The sequence below is a fragment of the Bos grunniens genome, chromosome 4 (genome assembly GCF_055505025.1).
Source record: "Bos grunniens cultivar Pamir isolate PY7600 chromosome 4, Bosgru_T2T1.0, whole genome shotgun sequence".
Taxonomy (NCBI): Eukaryota; Metazoa; Chordata; class Mammalia; order Artiodactyla; family Bovidae; genus Bos; species Bos grunniens.
In genome coordinates this window covers 45,658,328-45,676,957 of record NC_141168.1, presented here as the reverse complement: position 1 = coordinate 45,676,957, position 18,630 = coordinate 45,658,328, and the positions used below count along the sequence as shown (strand labels likewise).

The window sequence follows — 18,630 nt, the reverse complement described above, 5'->3', positions numbered from 1 at the left end:
TTAAAAACTGGGTTAAAAATATGCACAGTGAAAGACAGATTTAAAACACCTGAAAGCAATCCCGTGAAAAAGCCTTCAATTAATTATTGTACTTTAAGCCAATTGTGTTGTACACATTCCCTACCCTCCTGGCTCCCAAGAAGATCAGTAACAAGTGTTGTCATCCTTTGTTATAGTAGACTACACTTTCCTAACAGGTTGTTTTTTTTTCAAGTGTTAATCACTCAGTCGTGTCTGACTCTTTCCGACCCCATGGACTCTATGTAGCTTGCCAGCCTCCTCTGTCCACGGACTTTTCCAGGCAAGCGTACTGGAGTGAGAAGCCAATCCCCTCTCCAGGGAATCGTCCCAATCCAGGGATTGAACCTGGCTCTCCTTCATTGCAGGCAGATTCTTTACCATCTGAGCCACCAGGGAAGCAAGGCTTTATTGGGCCTTAATAAACAGGTATCCCTGTTCACTCCCCTAACAGTTTTCTTTCAATACAAATTTTTATTTATTTTTGGCCGTGCTGGGTCTTCACTGCCGTGTGGGTTTTTCTCCAATTGTGGCAAGTGGGGGCTACTCTCTAGTTGCAGTGCGTGGCCTTCGCATTGCAGTGGCTTCTCTTGTGGCACACAGGCTTAGTTGCTCCATGGCATGTGAAATCTTCCCCGATTAGGGATTGAACCCGTGTCTTCTGCATTGACAGGTGGATTCTTTACCACTGAGCCACCAGAGAAGTCCTCCCCTAACAGTTTTTAAATGTGACATCTCACTGTGTGATTTATCCAACACCTTCTTCCCTTATTTCCTGTATTACTTTGCTAAAGTTACCATAACAAAGCATCACAAACTGGGGACTTAAAGAACAGGAATTTATAGTCTCACAGTTCTAAAAGCTAGAAGTTGGAGATCAAGGTGCCAAGAGGATTGATGCCTTCAGAAAGCTGTGAGAGAGGATAGGTTCCATGCCACTCACCTTTGGCACTCCTTGGCCTGTAGAAGCATCACCCCAATTTCTGTCTTCATCTTTGTATGGCATTCTGTGTGTGAGGTTGCCTCCAGATTTTCCCTTTTCCTAACAAAACCAGCCATATGGATTAAGACTAATACTAATGAGCTCTTTTTAACTTGATTACTTGAGTAAAGACCTTACCTGCAAGTAACATTACATCCTGATGTATGCTGGGGGAGTTAGGACCTCAGCAGATGAATTTTTGAGGGACATATTCAACCCACGTTTCCCTACTTCTCTTTCTGTACTTTTCAATAAGTATACTTACTGTACTTTACAAGTGTACTTTACAAGTATAAATGTACTTCCCAACTATATGTGCCAACTTCCCAATTATATTGTCATTTTTTGACAGTCTCCTCTGAAAACTAGTATTTTTTTTTCCATTAATCTAAATTTGCTGAATTTTAGTTATAGATTTGGAGAAATACTATGGTGAGATATGACTGATGCATGGAAAAGAAACAGTATGTGCTAAATATAACTAGTTTACAATTTGAGGTTGAACTATGCTGTTTAGGGAAGATACAAATATTCAGAGAAGGGGCGAGTTAGGTAGGATTTAAGTGGGCCAAGAGGATAGTACGAGGACATTCCAAGTTCAGGAATAGCTTCATTGAGCATTTAGAGTTAAGGAAATGGCAACCCACTCCAGTATCCTTGCCTGGAAAATCCCCATGGACAGAGGAGCCTGGTCGGGCTACAGTCAATGGGGTCGCAAAAAGTTGGACATGACTGAGCAAGTTCACTTTCAGAGGCAGAAATCCAAAAATTGGAGATCATCTTGATTTTGGAGAATTGACTAATGACAGCTACCTTTTGGGAAGATCTACCACTTAAGTTCCTCTTGACTTTAGGCAAATTATTTAACTTTTCTGCATCTCAGTTTCTTTGTTGCTGGGACCCCCTTCCTGCAACAAATGTGCATTGCATTAGAATACTCAATACATTCTCCTTTTCCATTCTTCCCCAAGTCCTATTCCTTTGAGGATGGAAACTACAAGTTTAAGATGGTAGCTGAGTGGGGTTTAAGGTTTGATTCCTCCCAAGGATCCATGTATCTTGGAAGGAAATTTCTAAAAATCATGAAGGTACTCTAATGTCCTTCTTCATGATTCCTACTCAGAAACACTGGGTAAGAACCCAGAGCTCCAGGGAAGTCTATTTCCCTAATTTCCAGACCTATATAATCTGTTGGACCTCTGCCAACATGGTACCTGGAGGTTATTCTTACAAATATAATTCTTTAATATTTTTTACACAATGTTTCTTTTTGAATAAGAAAATAAAGAATCACTTTGCAAAAGTGACTTTATCCTCAAGATACAGATGTTTTGCCTAACTGGTAAATGACACATTACTTAAGTATATATATATTATTGTAACTAGGTGGAGCTTCCATTTTTAAGCTGAGTATATGATAAGTTTTTGTTAAAATGTGCCTTAACTGCCTAATACTTCAAAATAAAATGATTCTTTGGGGGAAAGGCAAAGTTAATGCTTATGGTATCTGATCCAAGTTCATGGTAGGGACTGCACTCTTTGATTAATAACACACTGATATATAGACTACTGCCTGAAAGCCATAAACATGGTGATGATCTCTTAAAGAAAAATGTAGGAGTTATGTCTGAGCATTCAGTTTCTGAAGTCTGTGCTATTCGAATCACAAAATCTCTTCCTTTTTCATTTTGTTTTTGATATGGGACTTAGCTGACTAATGTGTGGCCACCTTTAGGTCTCAAATCTAATGCTATAAATATGTATAAATATACAAAACAATGTGTAAATACAAAGCCCAAATACATGGCTACAGTGACTGCTCTGGAACATTTTTGCTCACTTTCAAAGGTTGAGAACTTAACCTACAGGTTTTCAGGGCAATTAGAATTTCTATATGGGGGTGAGACTCTGCTTGTGAATTGTCATCTTTGGTTATTTTCAGAATACATTTAGCATGTATGACCAGAGTGGTATGTTTCTGATAGAATATAAATTAAAAACTGGTTGACATTCACAAACAGCAATATTTTGTGAATATATTTTGGACCCTTAAATATATAATAACTGAAAAACAGCAATATTGTTACATGTGGTTATGTGCTAACTCTATTTGAAACAGATAAGTATGGTATATATTAAAAAAAAAAAAAAAAAGAATACTCAGTAGAACACAGGCTTCTAGAGAGCTCTAGTGACTTCATTCCTGCCTTCAAATTGTTGGAAGAATATAGGGATGTAGTGTCTATATTTATCAATATTGAAATTATTGAATTATTAATTTCTTAAACCTATTTAAGGAAACTGCAAGAAAACACAATTCCTATTATCTTTCAGGAAAAGATCATTGCAGCTTAATTTTATATTTGTTGGGTCAGAATTCCCTATATTATTTGGGCCCTTACCTGTGTAGAATGTATAATCATATATCTTAGGAAGTTTAAAATAAAAATCTTTGTTTCAGGAGGTTAATATTGCCAAAGAGCTTTAATTTTTTTTCCTCTTGAACAAAACTCAGTCATCCATGCTTAGACAATTTTCCCCGCAACATCCAACACCACTGATGCTAGTATGCCTAAAAAAGTCTTTTTAATGGCAAAAAAATTAAGTATGTTGAAGTATCAGTATATTATAAAATATTGTTTACAGAGTTTGTGAGTCTATGTCCTAAGTCGTGTCCCATTCTTTGCAACCCTATGGACTCTAGCCCACCAGTCTCCTCTGTCCATGGGATTCTCCAGGGAAGAACACTGGAGTGGGTTGCCATTTCTTCCTCCAGGAGATCTTCCCCACCCAGAGATCTAACCTGCACCTGTCACACCTCCTGCATTGGCTGGCAGATTCTTTCCTACTAGTACCTCCTGCGAAGCCTATTTCAAAGTTTACTTCATATTTAATCATAATTCATGATTTCCACGGGCTTCCCTGGTGGCTCAGTAGGTAGAGAATCCACCTGCAATGCAGACAGACCTGGGTTCGATCCCTGGGTTGGGAATTATGCCCAATCATGCCCGTTGGAGGCGGGCATGGCAACCCACTCCAGTATTCTTGCCTGGCAGGTCCATGGTGCCACAGAGTCAGACACTACTGAGCTACTGAGCACATAGCACATCCACAGCAACCACCTCATTTAATGATTTATCTATTTTTAAATTAACCTATAAGGTTAAAAAAAAAAAAGCATGATTTTTTAGTAAAAAATTTAAATGTGACATTAATCACATTTGGTTTGGGAAATACTTGTAACAATGTAGATTGGAGCCTACCTTCATGTTATAGTCTTAAAATAGGCAGAACTGCTTGTGGTTTTTATATTTTGTGCTTTTTAAAATAATCTGTTTTTATTTTTCATATCTTGATTCTATATGTCAAGGTAAAAACAAAGTTGTAGGTTTCTATTTGCAAAGCACATAAAAATAAAACATTCTTAATATGGACTATCTTGTCTCTGAAAAATCAGTCTGGAGACAATTATTCTGTTTTTCTCGTTTTGTTTTTCAAAATTCTGCTACATCATTTGTATCATTTATGCTAGGAGACTTTAACAGGCTCTGGTGAAGTTCGTTTTGAATAAAAACTACAGAATTACTATCAGTGTTGTCAACTACAAATTGGCACTTACCAAGAGCATTGCCAAGGACTGAACAACAAAGGTGTTTGCCATCTGCCTCTTGAGCTTGAACCCCATGCTGCTATGGCTGTTGACCTTCAACAACCCCTGAGGGAGTTCAGGGTGGAGTGAGGCACTCTGTGCTCCAGGGAATCTGGTGGGATAGGTCTTTAGATGGTTGGATGTTTTTAGGAACAGATTTTATGATCTCAATCCTTGTAGCTCCTCATATCTAGAGCTATCAGATCCTCATGACTAACAAAAACCTTTTGTAAAATGTGTGCTTCATGGTATTGAACTCCCCCTTCACCAAAACCTTATATATAGACTTTCCCCCACTGCCGCTTTGGAGTAGTCTCTCAGAGCTATCTGAGATGCTGCCTCCCGGGCTGCAGTCCTCATTTTGCCCCAGATAAAACTCACAACTCTCAAGTTTTACATCTTTTTTAGTGTTGTTTAAACATCCCGTGTTTAGCACAGTTTAAGCAAATTTCAAAGCATAACCCAACGTGGTGCTACAGTGCTGAGGTACCAGTGTGAACGTCTGAGCCGTGGGAGGTTCTAAAGCTCCCCTACCACAAGAGCAGTGTGTATTTAAGAAATAAGTTATCACTATAAATAAGAGACTTGTCAGGGGAGTGTAATCTCCTTGGTTCTGTCTCGTCACAACAAAAATTTGCAGCGACGGACGTTAAAGCGTGCCACAGCTCTCAGACCGTGTTGTAGCTCTCAGCTCGACCATGTTATAGCTCTGACAGATCAGTGTTACAGCTCAGTTTTATTTAGAAAATAAAAGGAAAATATATCCTCAAGGCGTGAGGGCATGCCCACCCAAAAGACGCGAATAGAAGAAAGACAGCGAGCACGCGCGCGCGGGAGAGACCCTCCCCCCGGCCCTTTGGCGCCTCTTTATATAGGTTTTTTCCTTCCCCTGGGAACTTCCCTATGTAAACTGGGCTAGCCAGGAGTGCTTTTTGTTCTACCTGAAGTCCTCACTCCGGTCCTCGAACCTTCCTTTGTTCTATTTTTGCGGGCTTTTCCCTTCCTTGTCTTTTAGCCACCGCCATTCTGGACTCCTTTTTCCTATTCGACCTACCTAACAAGACTGATTTTATTTCCTATGGTCTAAAACAGAATTGGAAATACGTAAACACAGAACTCAACCGGTGAAAACTCAGAGGCACTTCCGGCACCTGCGGCTTAGAATCCTGGCACTTCCGGCAGAGTTCGCGTCATCCCGAGCGCGCCAACGGAAAGCCCGCCTACCCTCCGCAGGCGCGTCTCAGGCCCAAGTGGGCTGAACCCAGTACTGCGGTGGCGTTTCCCGCGGGCTAATTAAGGCTGGACTCTCCCGAGTCCGGTGCGGACGGGCTCCCGGCGCTTGCCACGTCCAGCCATGAAGTTTCGGGCCAAGATCGTGGATACCGCCTGTCTAAACCACTTCACGCGTGAGTAGGGGCCGCGTCAACCCTGGCGGCGGGGAGGACGGCAGAGAGCAGGGCGGGAGGCCTGTACGGAGCGGTGCGCGCGCGAAGGGGCTGGCGCACTGCACAGGCTGGCCAGCAGGAGTTGACGCGGGCGCAGGTGCCGAGGGTTGTTTCTGAATTTTGATTCCTTTCGCGTGGCTTTTCTTAACCCGGCCAGTGGCTTCAGGACAACTTTATCTGGCGCAGACCGCCCTTCACAGCCAAGGCTCCGTGGTCCCCCTGCCCCAGCCGTGTCTGTCCTTGCCGCGACCCCTGCAGCACTCGGCGGTCCCGAGTGGACGTGGGAGGGAAGAAAGCGGCCAGTAGGCGCCAGTTAAGCTCCGAGTCTCGGTTTCCTTCTTCCAGGTTGTTGGGAGGCTGGCTTGACCCCAGCGGCATTAAAAGCCTCCCGGTAGGTAGGAGTGGAAACCTTGATTTTCCCCCTGGGAAGCTCACTGTGCGCAACTGGTAATTCTGCTCTAAATTGGTGTTTTGGACACGCAACGTACTTCTCAGTTAATTCTTTACTGGAACCTTTTGTTATAGGGGGCTTCCCTTGTAGCTCAGTCGGTAAGGAATCTGCCTGCAGTGCAGGAGACCCAGGTTCGATCCCTGGGTTGGGAAGATACCCTGGAGAAGGAAATGGCAACCCACTCCAGTATCCTTGCCTGGAAAATCTCATGGACACAGGAGCCTGGTGGGCTGCAGTCCATGGGGTTGCAAAGAGTTGGGCGCGACTGAGCGACTACACTTACTTACTTACTTTGCTATAGGAGTTAGTAACATGATAGCCAAGCTTGCCAAAACCTGCACTCTGCGCATCAGCCCGGATAAATTGAACTTCATACTCTCTGACAGAGTGGCCAATGGAGGGGTGAGCATGTGGTGTGAGCTGGAACAGGTGAGTGGAGGCTCCTGAGAGGCCTGCAGCCCTCCCCCTCTCCCCCCACTCCCGCCGAATTCCACTGGAAAGGGCACAGATGTCCCCTCTCCTTTTCCTTCCCTTAGGAGAACTTCTTCAGCGAATTTCAAATGGAAGGTGTCTCCGCAGAAAACAATGAGATTTATTTAGAGCTCACATCAGAAAATTTATCTCGAGCCTTGAAAACTGCCCAGAATGCCAGAGCTTTGAAAATTAAGTTGACTAATAAACACTTTCCCTGCCTTACAGTTTCTATAGAGCTGGTGAGTAGGAAGCTACCATTTCTGAAACTTCCCAGGAATTAGAAGTAGTTATATAAGCCTTGGCTTTCTACAGGAGAAGCTAATTGGTTTTATTAAAATGAGAGATTGGTACATCACTGTTTTTTCATTGGAGTTGGGTCCTCCTCATATTTAAATAGCATTGTAATCTCATAATCAGCAAGGATGCTGGTCTTCCTATGAAATAACACTTCTGCATCTTTCTTCTCAGATCTGCATATCCATTTCTTTTAGTGGTATTGTCATCTAGTCTAAAAACCATTTTTGCCTTTGAAGTGTTTGTGTGTCCCTCCCTATCCCCTCACTTCTGCTGCTAACACCTTTAAATGACCTTTAGTGTTCAAGGAATGCATTTCTCTTCCACCCTACTCCCAGCTGAATTTAATGCACGGGTCTCTTCAGAACACATGTACCCCACATGAGAATGAGGTTGACATTTCTCATGTGCTGTCCAGAGCCCTTCAAGTGTGGCTCAACCCACTGTAGAGCCACTTATCTGCCCTGAGTGGGTCTCCAGGTGTTTCCCATTCGTTCCCAACTCCCAGGTTTTGGTGAGGTTGGGTCTTCTACTTGGAGTCTGTGTTCTTCTCACTTGTTAAAGCCTTTTCTTTCTCTAGTGCCCAGCACCAATGCTGCCTCCTTCCCTTATCTTGGCAACCTTTCCTTTATCCGTTCTGTGTACTTTATTTTTTCTGTGAGTATTATATTCAGTTTAATGCTCTTTATGGAGGAGGATTTCTCAACTGTATTTTTTAATTGAACTGTAGTTGTTTTACAGTGTTGCATTGTTAATTTATGCCTTACAGCAAAGTGATTGAGTTGTACGTATATAAGCATTCTTATTTTAATATTCTTTTCCATTCTGGTTTATCTCAGGATATTGAATATAGTTCCCTATGCTATGCAATAGGACCTTGTTGTTTATCCATTCTATATGTAATGGTTTCCATCCACTAATCTCAAACTCCTAGCATCTCAAGGCTGTTTCTGGCAGCCTCCTCCAGTCCTCTCTTTAGGTCTGATCTCGGAAGCTTGAGCATCAGCACACAGCTTCTGCCCACACGGTTGGACGTGTGTCTGAGGCTGGGAGTGTGGGGAAAGTGGCATCACCGGTCTGTGCAGGGCTGTCTTCATTCTGCCTTCTGTAAACTGCTTAACTGGACTCTCCTCCAAGGCTCCACAGCTCACCCTCTGTCCCTGCTGGTCTCTTCCTGTGAGGGGACATTCAGGGTGTGGGAACCTTTCTTCCTTCATAGCTCTCTCTCCCTGGGGTGCAGGCCCCATCCTGATTCCTTTCTGGTTCTTTTTTTTGTTGTTACATGAAGATTTTCTTGTCCTTTCTGAAGCCTGAGGTCTTCTGCCATGTTTCAGTAGATGTTCTGTGAGAATCATTCCATGTCTAGATATGTTTTTGATGTGTTTGTGGGAAGAGTGAGCTCCATGTCCTACTCCTCCACCGTCCTAATCACTTGCTTCTTTAACTTCCTATTTCTAAGCTCTGTTAATACTTGTTGAATGGACGTTGGTGACTGAATTGAGAACACTTAGGTTTGGTATCAACATTTTTTGTCTTTCAGTTCTTTATTTTTTAAGTACTGATGTGTTTTAATTCTTCTCTTGGCAGTTATCCGTGTCAAGCAGTAGTCGTGTTGTGACACATGACATCCCTGTGAAAGTTATTCCTAGAAAACTATGGAAGGACTTACAAGAGCCGACGGTCCCAGATGCTGACGTGAGTGATGCCCGGCGTCACCACGTCTTAAATGGTGTGATTTGGATTCTCTGACTTTAAAGTCTTGCTGTAGGTTTTATTTGAAAGTTATATAGTACCTGAAAAGAGATAATCATATTTAAAAGATAGCCCAGGAACAAAAAATTGGAATGTTTTCATTTAGTTGTTTGCATCAATCATCTTAAAGTAGTGTTATATATAAGGCCACACTCTTTACAGTTAGGAGAGAGAAAGTCTTGCCCTGTAATGGCGCATAAGTAAAACTGAAGTAGCATTTTGGATGACCTGTGCATCTGTGGGGAGTAATGGCCCTAGGCACCAATTTGGGTTTCATAGAACGTGGTTTTTTTCCTATGTCTTGTTAGGAGTATGTCCAAGGTGTGTGTAATAGCCAGAAGGAGAGGCTGCTTTAGTTCTCCTGACAGGAATCCCAGAGCCACTGGAAAGAAAGATGATGACAAAGGGTCCTTTGCCTCTTGTTTGTAATTTATTGAAGAAGAGACCATGAAGTAGCATATGGAATTTTTACTTGGCTTTTAGTAGATGTCTCTGCTGAGAAAAAGCCAGCGTTGTACCCAGCACTGTTGTAACCCACTCTGGGCATTGGTACAGAGTCTGGCCCCCAGTGTTTTTACACAGAGTAGGAACCTGCCCCCAGGTCTGGGTGTGAACCCCTTGGAGGATGGCCTCCACTGCTGCTGATTTTTACTCCCCTTGGGTGTGTGGGGGCATCTGAGCAGCAGGGCTACAGACCTGGAATGAGAGAATGGCCACATGGACATGGACGCCGAGGTCACCGAAGGCAGGTGTGAGTGAAGCTGTAGAATTATTTTTCTTTTTTATATTTTTAAGAAAGAACTTTATTCAGGCAATTTAAAAATAAGATTGCAGAGCAACACACATTCCAAACATAGGTAATGAGCGCTTGTCAATACTTGACTGTGTTAATATTTTAATACTACTGATCTTTCTCATTTGCTTTGTAGGTTAGTATTTATTTACCAGTCCTGAAGACTATGAAGAGCGTTGTGGAGAAGATGAAAAACATCAGCAATCACCTTGTAAGTTCTGACTTCTTTGAAAAGAGCTCTCAAGTGTGCAGTTTTGGCTGCATGTCCTTGGAGGAGCCTTGTCTGGTGGGGACTTGATGCCCTCCATTCATCATGTAGTGTCTGCGTGGGGTGTCCCTCAGCTCCCTGCTCTGGGGGCTTGGCTTGTTGTTGATAGCCTACGGTTTTACAGGTGAAACCTGCTCTGGATCTTCTCAACTCTCCTCTCTGATATTTGGCCTAGTCTCTCATATTTATGATATTTACAGTATATTAACAATACATTCAATGGTTCTAACTTTCTTTCCATATGTTTTGGACAGCATATTATGTATTTTATCCGATAGTGTACATTTTTTTTTTTATGATCACCTGATGGTGGCAGTGCGTGGAATGTCGTATCTACTTTCCAAATGTCTCTGAGTCCCAGACAAGGATCCCCCAGGACACATTCCTCTTCCCGGAAGCAGCTCTTAGGCCAGGTAGAGGGGCGTGTTTACTTCCCTGTTTACATTGTTGACGTTTACCCTCAGTGTCAGTGAAACACTGAATGTGACAGTGATGGGAAGTTGTGAACAATTGTCCTTCACTCCTGAGGTTCTCCTGAATTCTTCAGTCACCCCCGAAACTCATTTGATTATTTCCCTGTGTGTTTAGACACGACTGTTCACCTGATGAAACTTTTGCTTTTTAGCGTCTGCAGACTGGTTACCTGCCACACGGCTGTCCCCTGCCGGCAGAACTGCTCTGTACCTTTGTCCATCCCCACAGTACTGGTGCTCTCCAAGCCTGTCTCTACCATTTCACGCTTGGTTGTTTCTTTCCCATCGTCCCCTGGAAAGCACTTAGCCCTTCTCACTGTTCATGGAAATTCCAGACTTTCCCACTGTCGTGAATGTAAGCCCCTCCTCTGCCAAGCTGCTCTGTTCACTGTTGTGTGATAAGTTGTCTGCTAACATCTGGAAACCACTCCTGAACTGGCCGCTTCTTAAAAAGGGAAACTGTCTTAATCATCTCTGCATGACAGCCACTCACTGTGGGGTTGCCACTCAGCAGGCAGATAATAGGTGTTAGCGCACAGACCTGGAATGAAATTTAGCTTCAGGAGATCTTTGGCATTACCAAAGTTTTCTGAAGCCTAGAAAATGTTTACGGACTGTTTTATTTCTGCAGTTGTGCTCACTTGAGAGTAATTTCCTTTTGTGACTTACTCTGTAGATTTCACTTTAATTTACAATGACTTCCCTTGAAGTAGCGTGTGCCGTGCAGACATGAGTGTTCTCCTGTGCCTGTCCTGATGTTGATCCAGTTGTCAGGCTGGAGGCTTCTTTTGGGGATATCCTGGAGCCCTTGAGAGGCCCAGGAGAGAAAAGGCAGGGCAGTTAATTCAAGGACCCGGTTATTTGTTCTTTGTGTCCAGTGGAAATGAGTCGTCAAAGTAGCTTAGATTAAATCATCAGAAATTAAAAAAAAAAATCATCAGAGGTGTTTTTCTCTTCCCTGGAGTGTTTAAAAACAAGGATTTTGTGCAGTGGCTACTGCATTGTGAAATACTAAATGGAAAGTGATCAAGCATATGGAAAATTGGAGTAGCCAAGGGCATAACAATATTAACTTGAGTAACCAGAATTCTGTGTCTGAAGATGACAGGTGAGAGAATCAAGGAAAATGAGTAGGACTCAACATATTGAAAACATCACCAGTCAGAGGCCCAGCAGCCCTTGTTGAGACACCTTGCTTACTTCCTTTAGTGAGAGATGTGGCCAATGGGGTTGGGTCGTGCTTGTGACTCGGGTAAGAGCAGAAGAAGCAGGCGTTGACTGCCAAGAGTCTCCATCAGGTTTTAAGCATTGGGATCCCCTTCAGACAGAATGCAAGTTCTAGTTCAGGAAGTCTGCAGTGGGGTCTAGGACTGATTTCTGACGAGCACGTGGCGATGCTGTTTATGGTGGTGCTCCATGGTCAGAGCAGTGCTGTGTTACACCTTACATGTTGTCTCGGCTTCATAGAAGCAGATTTGGGGCAGGAGGCATCATGATATGCTGGCAGAGCTGAGTCCTTGGAGCCACCCCTGACCCCCACTAAGTGGTGCACCCTGGTGGAAAGTGTTATCCAGCATAACAGTCACAGGGGCTCTGTTACTTTTTATCAGTTGAGATAATTTATGTTAGATTCCCAGTGTGTCTCATCACTATTCCATGAATGGTTGGTTGTTATCATTAAGGATATCTCTGAAAGAAGTCAGATCTCATCCACGCCCTTAAGAGCAGAGTATGTTGATATGGGTAATACTATAGATAACACTCACAAAATAAACACTGTGAGCAGTGTTTGGAGGGTCACTGGTGAATTCCTCCAGTAAATTTTGTTTGAGTGCTGCCCTGCACCAGGCACTGTGCTTAGAGAGATGGATCTAGCATTTGATTACTCAGATTTTAGGAATTTGAAGAAAGCATAAAAAGGTGTTTAAGTCTGGAGTGAATCTAGGACATTGTAAGCTGCTTTCCTGAATAAGTCTTTATAAAACTTGTTTTTCAAAAGCAGTGAACTTTACAGGTAGATACTAAGTGTGTGCTTATTTGAAACAGATGGATCTGTGTTATGTGTTAGCCTTACAGAGACCCTGTACACTGTATATTCACAAGTCCAGAATATGCACAAGGATTGTTTTACGTATTTCTTTTTAGGCAGGTATTTTTTCCAGATAATAGAGTGGGCTTAGAAACACCATGTATTTCTGGGAAGTGAGAGGATAAGCTTGATGAATTCTTCCCATTCAGAGGTACGCATACTAGATGATGCAACAAAGATGTTTGGAGACTGTTTCCTATATAAAGTCAAAGCCTTAGTAAGTTGAAAACATCTTTTTTGTTTTGTTGCTCAAATGAGAAATAGAGTTCACTACTTTTAAGGAGCAAGAATGAAAAATACTAAGTGGTACTCCTAAGTAAATCTGAGATTTAGTTGTGGCCAAGCCCTGTGGAACAGGGTGTCCTCACTCGTCCTGGGGCTTCTTCCCTCTTGCTGTACCTCTGCAGTGGCTCCTAGTGAAGCGACCACCTTTATCTGCAGTGGCTCGGTGGCAGTTTTGTATTGTTGGTTAAACAAAATGTTGACTTGCACACTGCTGCATGGGCTTTCCAAAGACCTGCCAGACTTTAGAGGTGGCCAGATATTGATATCAAAAGGCGAAATGTAGTGTGCTCTGGGCAAATGGCCAAAATCTGAAGCCATATCAAGGTACCTGTTTCTTTCTCTGAACTTCATTTCTAGATTTTGTGTAGTTTAGAGACCCTGTTGGTTGGTGTAGGCAGAGTGCAAAATGAAAGAGCCCCTCTGATCCTGAGGGAAGTCATGGGCACTGTTGGGGTGGGAAGGGGCCACAGCGATCAGTCACCAAGCCCACGGCAGCCACAGGGCGCCACAGCTTGGTGGAGTCCAGACACCTGATGGCATCTCTGGGTCTTTCTGAATTTGGAAATCTCACTTCCCAATGTCTGAGATTATTCTTTATATAAATGGTTATATTCTCCTAATATTCTGAAGCCTTTCTGGTTATGTTGAGTTGTAACAGATAGTTTGGTCCATTTGTAGAAATAAGGCAGTTAGCGAGCTTATCGCTTCACATTCTCTTCTGGTTCTCCTTGCTCTGTTTTATAGGAGTTGCACAGTGTCTGCATTGTCAGAGCTGCTGGCAAGGCCTCCCCAGCCTCACCTGTTTTCAGAGCTTCCTACTGTGCTCTGCATGTCGAGGGGCTGCTCTCTGGAGATTGTTTAAGTCCCTGTGCTCAGGCCTTGTCTTCTCTCTATGGCTGATGCCACGTGGGGTTTGGTGCTGTCTGAAGTGTCCTGGGATTTGTGGGAATACTTTGTCACCTGGTTTGTTGGAAGCTGATGTCCACTTTTTTTTTCCCTTTTGCTTTTCTTAAGACTGTAAAATACTCAATTTGCAGATTATTGAAGCAAACCTAAATGGAGAATTGAACTTGAAAATAGAAACTGAGCTAGTGTGTGTTACAACTCACTTTAAAGATCTTGGAAATCCTCCATTAGGTAAGTTTCCTGGTATGTTATATTTTGCATGTGATAAATTGTTCAGATGACAAACCATACTGAGGTCTCTAGATGGAAAAGAAGTGAACTTCGGGTGACTGTGTTTCAGGCTTAGGAAGGGAACACATAATGGGGTTGAGTCATTTGTTACTGCACTGTGGTGGAAAGGTGAACCTCCTGGACGTGAGAAGCTGGAGTGTGGGCCTGAGGGCTTCCTCGTTCCTCATCTGCAAAACCTAGGCTTGGGCTCAACAACGTCCAAGAGCCCTTCTAGCTCTTCACTTGCTGTGCCTTCTACCAAAAACTACAGTTTCTCACCTGGGTGGAGTCAAATGTAGATGATACTTTTTATTTTCTCCTGCTTTTTTGTGTGTGTATTAAAAATAATTTTTTTTTTAATTATTCAAGTATAGTTGACTTACAGTGTTGTGTTGGTTTCAGGTGTATGGCACAGTGATTCAGTTATACATATATATGTTTCTATTCTTTTTCAGATTCTTTTCCCATATCAGTTATTACAGACTCTTGAGTATAGTTCCCTGTTTTGTATAATAGGTCCTTACTGTTTATTTTATATATAGTGGTATATACACACACACACACACACACACACACACACACACACATTGATCCTAAACTTCTAATTTATCCTTCCCCTTCACCTGTACTCTTCAATAACCATAAGTTTGTTTTCTAAATCTGTGAGTCTGTTTCTGTTTTGTAAATAAGCTCATTTGTATCAATGTTTTAGATTCCACATACAAGGATATCATATGGTATTTGTCTTTCTCTGACTTCGTTTGATGATCTCTAGGTCCATCCATGTTACTACAGATGACATTATTTCATTCTTTTTATGGCTGAATAACATACCACATCTTTATCCACTCCTCTGTTGTTAGACATTTAGGTTGCTTCCGTGTCTTGGCTGTCGTAAACAGTGCTGGAATGGACATTGGGCTGGTTGAGTAGATTGGCTCAGGGATTAGAGTCGTCTGCTGCAGAGCTCACAGTGGTGGGCAGGCTGTGGGAGGGAGGTCCAACAGGGAACGACGCAAGAGGCCCTGGGAAGGTACTCACTCTGTGAAAACCATTTAGTCACCCGTGTGTTCTGAAGTAGGTCTAATAAGACTCTTTCCACTTTTAGAATTAAAATTACTTACTACCAGTTTGTTTATTAGAGACACATTGTAACTTAGCATTGCAAGAGAATTTTACTTTATAGTGAAGAGCGTGCCTTGGAGCAAAGTGAAATCCACGTTAATAAAGTTTTGACAGTAGTTATATGAAGTGACTTGTTTTTGTGTTGCTCATTTTGTTTATTTTAGTAAATTACAAAGAGGGTCTTTGATACCTTCCCAGAGTAGAAAGGACGTTTTCTTCCCTTTCATTCCACTTTATAATGAGAGGGCTTGATTTAGCTGTATATGGTCTTGTTTTGAGGATGGTGTTTTGGCCCTACCGTAGGCCGTTTGGGATCTTAGTTCCCCGACTGTCAACAGTGAAAGCATTGAGTCCTAACCACGGGACTGCCAGGGAATTCCCATAGCACAGTATTTCAAAGAGTCAATACTTAGTAAATGCTTGCTTGGTGAGTGGTCACATTTATATTATGCAGTGTTTCTGTAGGTTCTCAAGTCAGTGGTCAAGTAAACCATTTATTTATGTAAACAGTCATCGTGCAATCTCTCACTTCCCTGTTTCACTGGAAGATAATTGCATCTTAAAATGTTCCTATCATTTTAGCTTCCGAAAATGCTTCTCAAGATAGGAACTTGGAACAAATGGCTGAAGTGCACATAGACATTAGGAAGCTCCTGCAGTTCCTTGCTGGACAACAAGTAAACCCTACAAAGGCCACTTGCAGTAAGTTTGCCGTTTGATTTGTTTCTCATATTTCAAGCACTGTAATCGACTGTAGTCTTACGCATTGTGTACAGTCTCGTAAATGCAGAGACAGCTCGCTCACTGGTGGACTCCAGTGTCCTGAGTAGTCCCTGGCAGATGGGTCTGGACTGCCTCACCTGGTGTCATACATGAGTCTGCATCCACAGAGAAGCTGCATATGGGCAGAGGCGCCTTGCCCATCTTGCTGTGTTACTCTAAGCTTATGTGTGCAGGGTCTCTGTCTCCATTGGGCTTGGATTTAAGTTTCCATCTCAAAGCATTTCTTTCTTTCCTGTGTCAGCCTGACCTGTTCCATTTGTCCTTTGTCTTGTCATCTGTGCTGCCTGCTGACTTTTAATAGTGGCTTTTATTGGCGCTCTTAATTCCGGTTGGCCTTGTCTTTCTCTTTTTCACATGTTTTTTCACCCTTCAGTCCTTGATTACAGATGAGGAGACTCACTTGCTGAGACTTTTTCAAGGCTATGTCTGTTTGCTTGCTTTTGAGATCACAGCAATTGAAAGAAAACTGGCCTTGGTTGGCGGTGACACCTCTTTATTTGTGAATTCCCAGTCTGAACACTCAGCCACCAGTGAACAGAGCTGAGAAGGGTGACCCAGGAATATAGGATACCTAATAATTGTCAGATAGTCAGCTCTGTAGAGAACGAGTAGGAGATTCCCAAAGGTTCTCCAGTGAAGGAGGAGAGACCACTGGAAAGGAGTGGCATTAGTGCATGAGGACTGCACTGATGGTGTACATAGAAGGAGGAGTGCAGAAATCCACGATAGGGAAGGAGCAGTGAGAGCTGCTGAGTTGTGGGGCAGGGGCCAGGGGCTGCCTGCACTGCATCTGAAGAAGTTACGGTGTGGGCGCCCCTAAGGCTGAGAATGGGGGTGCACTGCTTCAGCACGAGGTCCTCCCAGGTTAAGTCAGTGCTTCTCAAACTGTCTGCGTGCACAGGGCTCCTTGGGGACCTGGCCCAGTGCAGATGCCTCTTCAGAGCTCTGGCTTGGGCCATTGAGTCTGGGTGATGCCCCATTGTGGGTCCTTGGAAGCCACTCCTCCTGTCTGCGTAGGGAAAGTGTAGGGAGTGGGGGTTGTGGCCCTAGCTGCCGGTGCAGGGAGGGGGACCAGAAGATTATGACAGCCAGAATCGAATTTGTTTCTTTCTTACCCCAAACCTTTTGTGCCAGTGTTTCTGGCTTTGTGACAGCATCCTCCAGGCTTGCCCACTTCCCATCTCTGGGCAGGGGTGGGAGCGCTTTCCCCAGCACCCTCGGTCTCCACTGCCACCTGTGAGTCCAGCACCTCTCCTGATGAGTGTCCTGCTGGTCCCTTGTGTCCCTTCCCGACTTGCCATTCTCTTGGGATTGGTCTCAGCAGCCTGCCGTGTGCTCTTTGTCTGCCTTTCTTCTGCCACCTGGCTTGATCTGGCTTCAGCTAGCTTTCCTTGGGCGTGGCGTGCCCCACTGCCCCTGTAACTTCTGCTCTCAGTGATATGGCCCTGGCAGCTGGGCTGCTTTCATGCTGTGGCAACACCTCGTCCTCTTGGTTGGCTTCTGCTTTGGGTCTTAGACCCAGTGCCTCATTGCTCATCCTAGGCTGCATGATGGCTGCCCTTGTAAACTGCCTCCTGCTCTCTAGTAAGACCCTATGTGCAATTAAAATAAATAAATTTATATTTAAAAAAAAGAAAAAAGACCCTACGTACTCACCTTTTCTCAGCACATGCTGGGGACTCACTGGTGAGAAGCTGCTTTTTCCTAGAAGGATGTTGACTTGGGTATGTGTGGTTTCCGGGAAGTTTGCCCTGTGGCTTTTGCCCCAGAGACCTCGGCCTCTTCCTTGATGGAAAATGAGCTGGCCTGAGCCAGTCCCTTTGTTTAGCATCAGTTGGGATGGTGGAGACTGGTCACCTTGGGAGAGGCCTGGGTGCTCCAGGAGAGGCTTGGGGGAGAAGCTGCTGCAATGCTTAGGGGTGAGAGTGTATGTGCAGAATGGGTCTCTACAGTAAAGGATTTCCTTTCTCCTTAGATATTGTGAAGAACAAGATTGTTCACTTTGACCTGCTCCATGAAGACGTTTCCCTGCAGTATTTCATCCCAGCTTTGTCATAGCCCTGCCTTGTGGGCTTGGGAGCTCAGGGACCTTGGTTGGACCCACAGCAGTGGAACCCTGTTTTTTTCTTTTTTTTTTTTTTTACTTTTTTCCTTCTATGATATTTTCAATAGAAATTGAATTAATGAGTTAATGAAACACAGTTGCATAAACATTTCTTCATATTACTTCTTTGTTCTGTCTGCTTTGTTTTGCTTTGACGATGTTGAAAGAAAAGTTAAAATTTATTTATTCAGACTTTAAACTTTTCTAACTGAAGTCGCGAAAATCTTCCTGTAGTTTGAATTGGTGTAGTAATCAAAATTGGCAAAAAAATAATGTTTGCCAAGCCTAGCACTTTCCCTCGAGGCATTGTTCAAGCTCAGCATATTGTTATGGGAACAGACTTGAAGCAATTAGGTTTCTGTGTACTTGGAGCCCAAGAAGGCGAGGTTGGCCCTCTTGCCACCTCCGTCCTGTAGAGGGTCCTGGGGGGTCTGGGTACAGCACATATGATCTCATCGTGATGCCCATG

The 18,630-nt window shown here is 43.5% G+C and overlaps 1 protein-coding gene and 1 long non-coding RNA gene across 14 annotated transcripts; one reads left to right on the top strand and one right to left on the bottom strand.

Annotated features, from left to right (window-relative positions):
* Window positions 1-511: 511 nt before the first annotated feature.
* LOC147374041 (uncharacterized) lies at window positions 512-5,780 on the bottom strand. The gene is made up of 2 exons (XR_015162364.1): window positions 4,620-5,780; window positions 512-1,060 (listed from the first exon to the last, which is right to left on the bottom strand). It is a non-coding gene; the product is annotated as an uncharacterized LOC147374041 (long non-coding RNA).
* A 91-nt stretch (window positions 5,781-5,871) lies between these two features.
* Window positions 5,872-18,283, top strand: HUS1 (HUS1 checkpoint clamp component). 13 transcript variants are annotated; one of them, XR_015162357.1, is made up of 9 exons: window positions 5,872-6,055; window positions 6,252-6,485; window positions 6,847-6,974; window positions 7,082-7,258; window positions 8,901-9,008; window positions 9,995-10,069; window positions 13,988-14,110; window positions 15,857-15,976; window positions 18,033-18,283. XR_015162357.1 is itself a non-coding variant. In XM_086396233.1 (9 exons), the coding sequence occupies exons 3-9, from the start codon at window positions 6,858-6,860 to the stop codon at window positions 18,113-18,115; spliced, it is 780 nt and encodes a 259-aa protein (XP_086252359.1). In that variant the 5' UTR covers window positions 5,872-6,055; window positions 6,252-6,485; window positions 6,847-6,857; the 3' UTR covers window positions 18,116-18,283. The 13 variants fall into 13 exon arrangements, 3 of the variants coding, with proteins under 3 accessions (XP_086252359.1, XP_086252360.1, XP_086252358.1); XR_015162362.1 differs by having other exon boundaries at window positions 8,901-9,042; window positions 14,011-14,110; XR_015162363.1 differs by having other exon boundaries at window positions 8,901-9,042.
* Window positions 18,284-18,630: the final 347 nt, after the last annotated feature.

Coding starts and splice junctions, on each gene's coding strand:
- HUS1 (XM_086396232.1), top strand. CDS start 6,004: ATGAAGTTTCGGGCCAAGATCGTGGATACCGCCTGTCTAAACCACTTC. Junction 6,056..6,846: donor CTGTCTAAACCACTTCACGC/GTGAGTAGGGGC, acceptor ACTTTGCTATAG/GAGTTAGTAACATGATAGCC. Junction 9,009..9,994: donor CGACGGTCCCAGATGCTGAC/GTGAGTGATGCC, acceptor TTTGCTTTGTAG/GTTAGTATTTATTTACCAGT.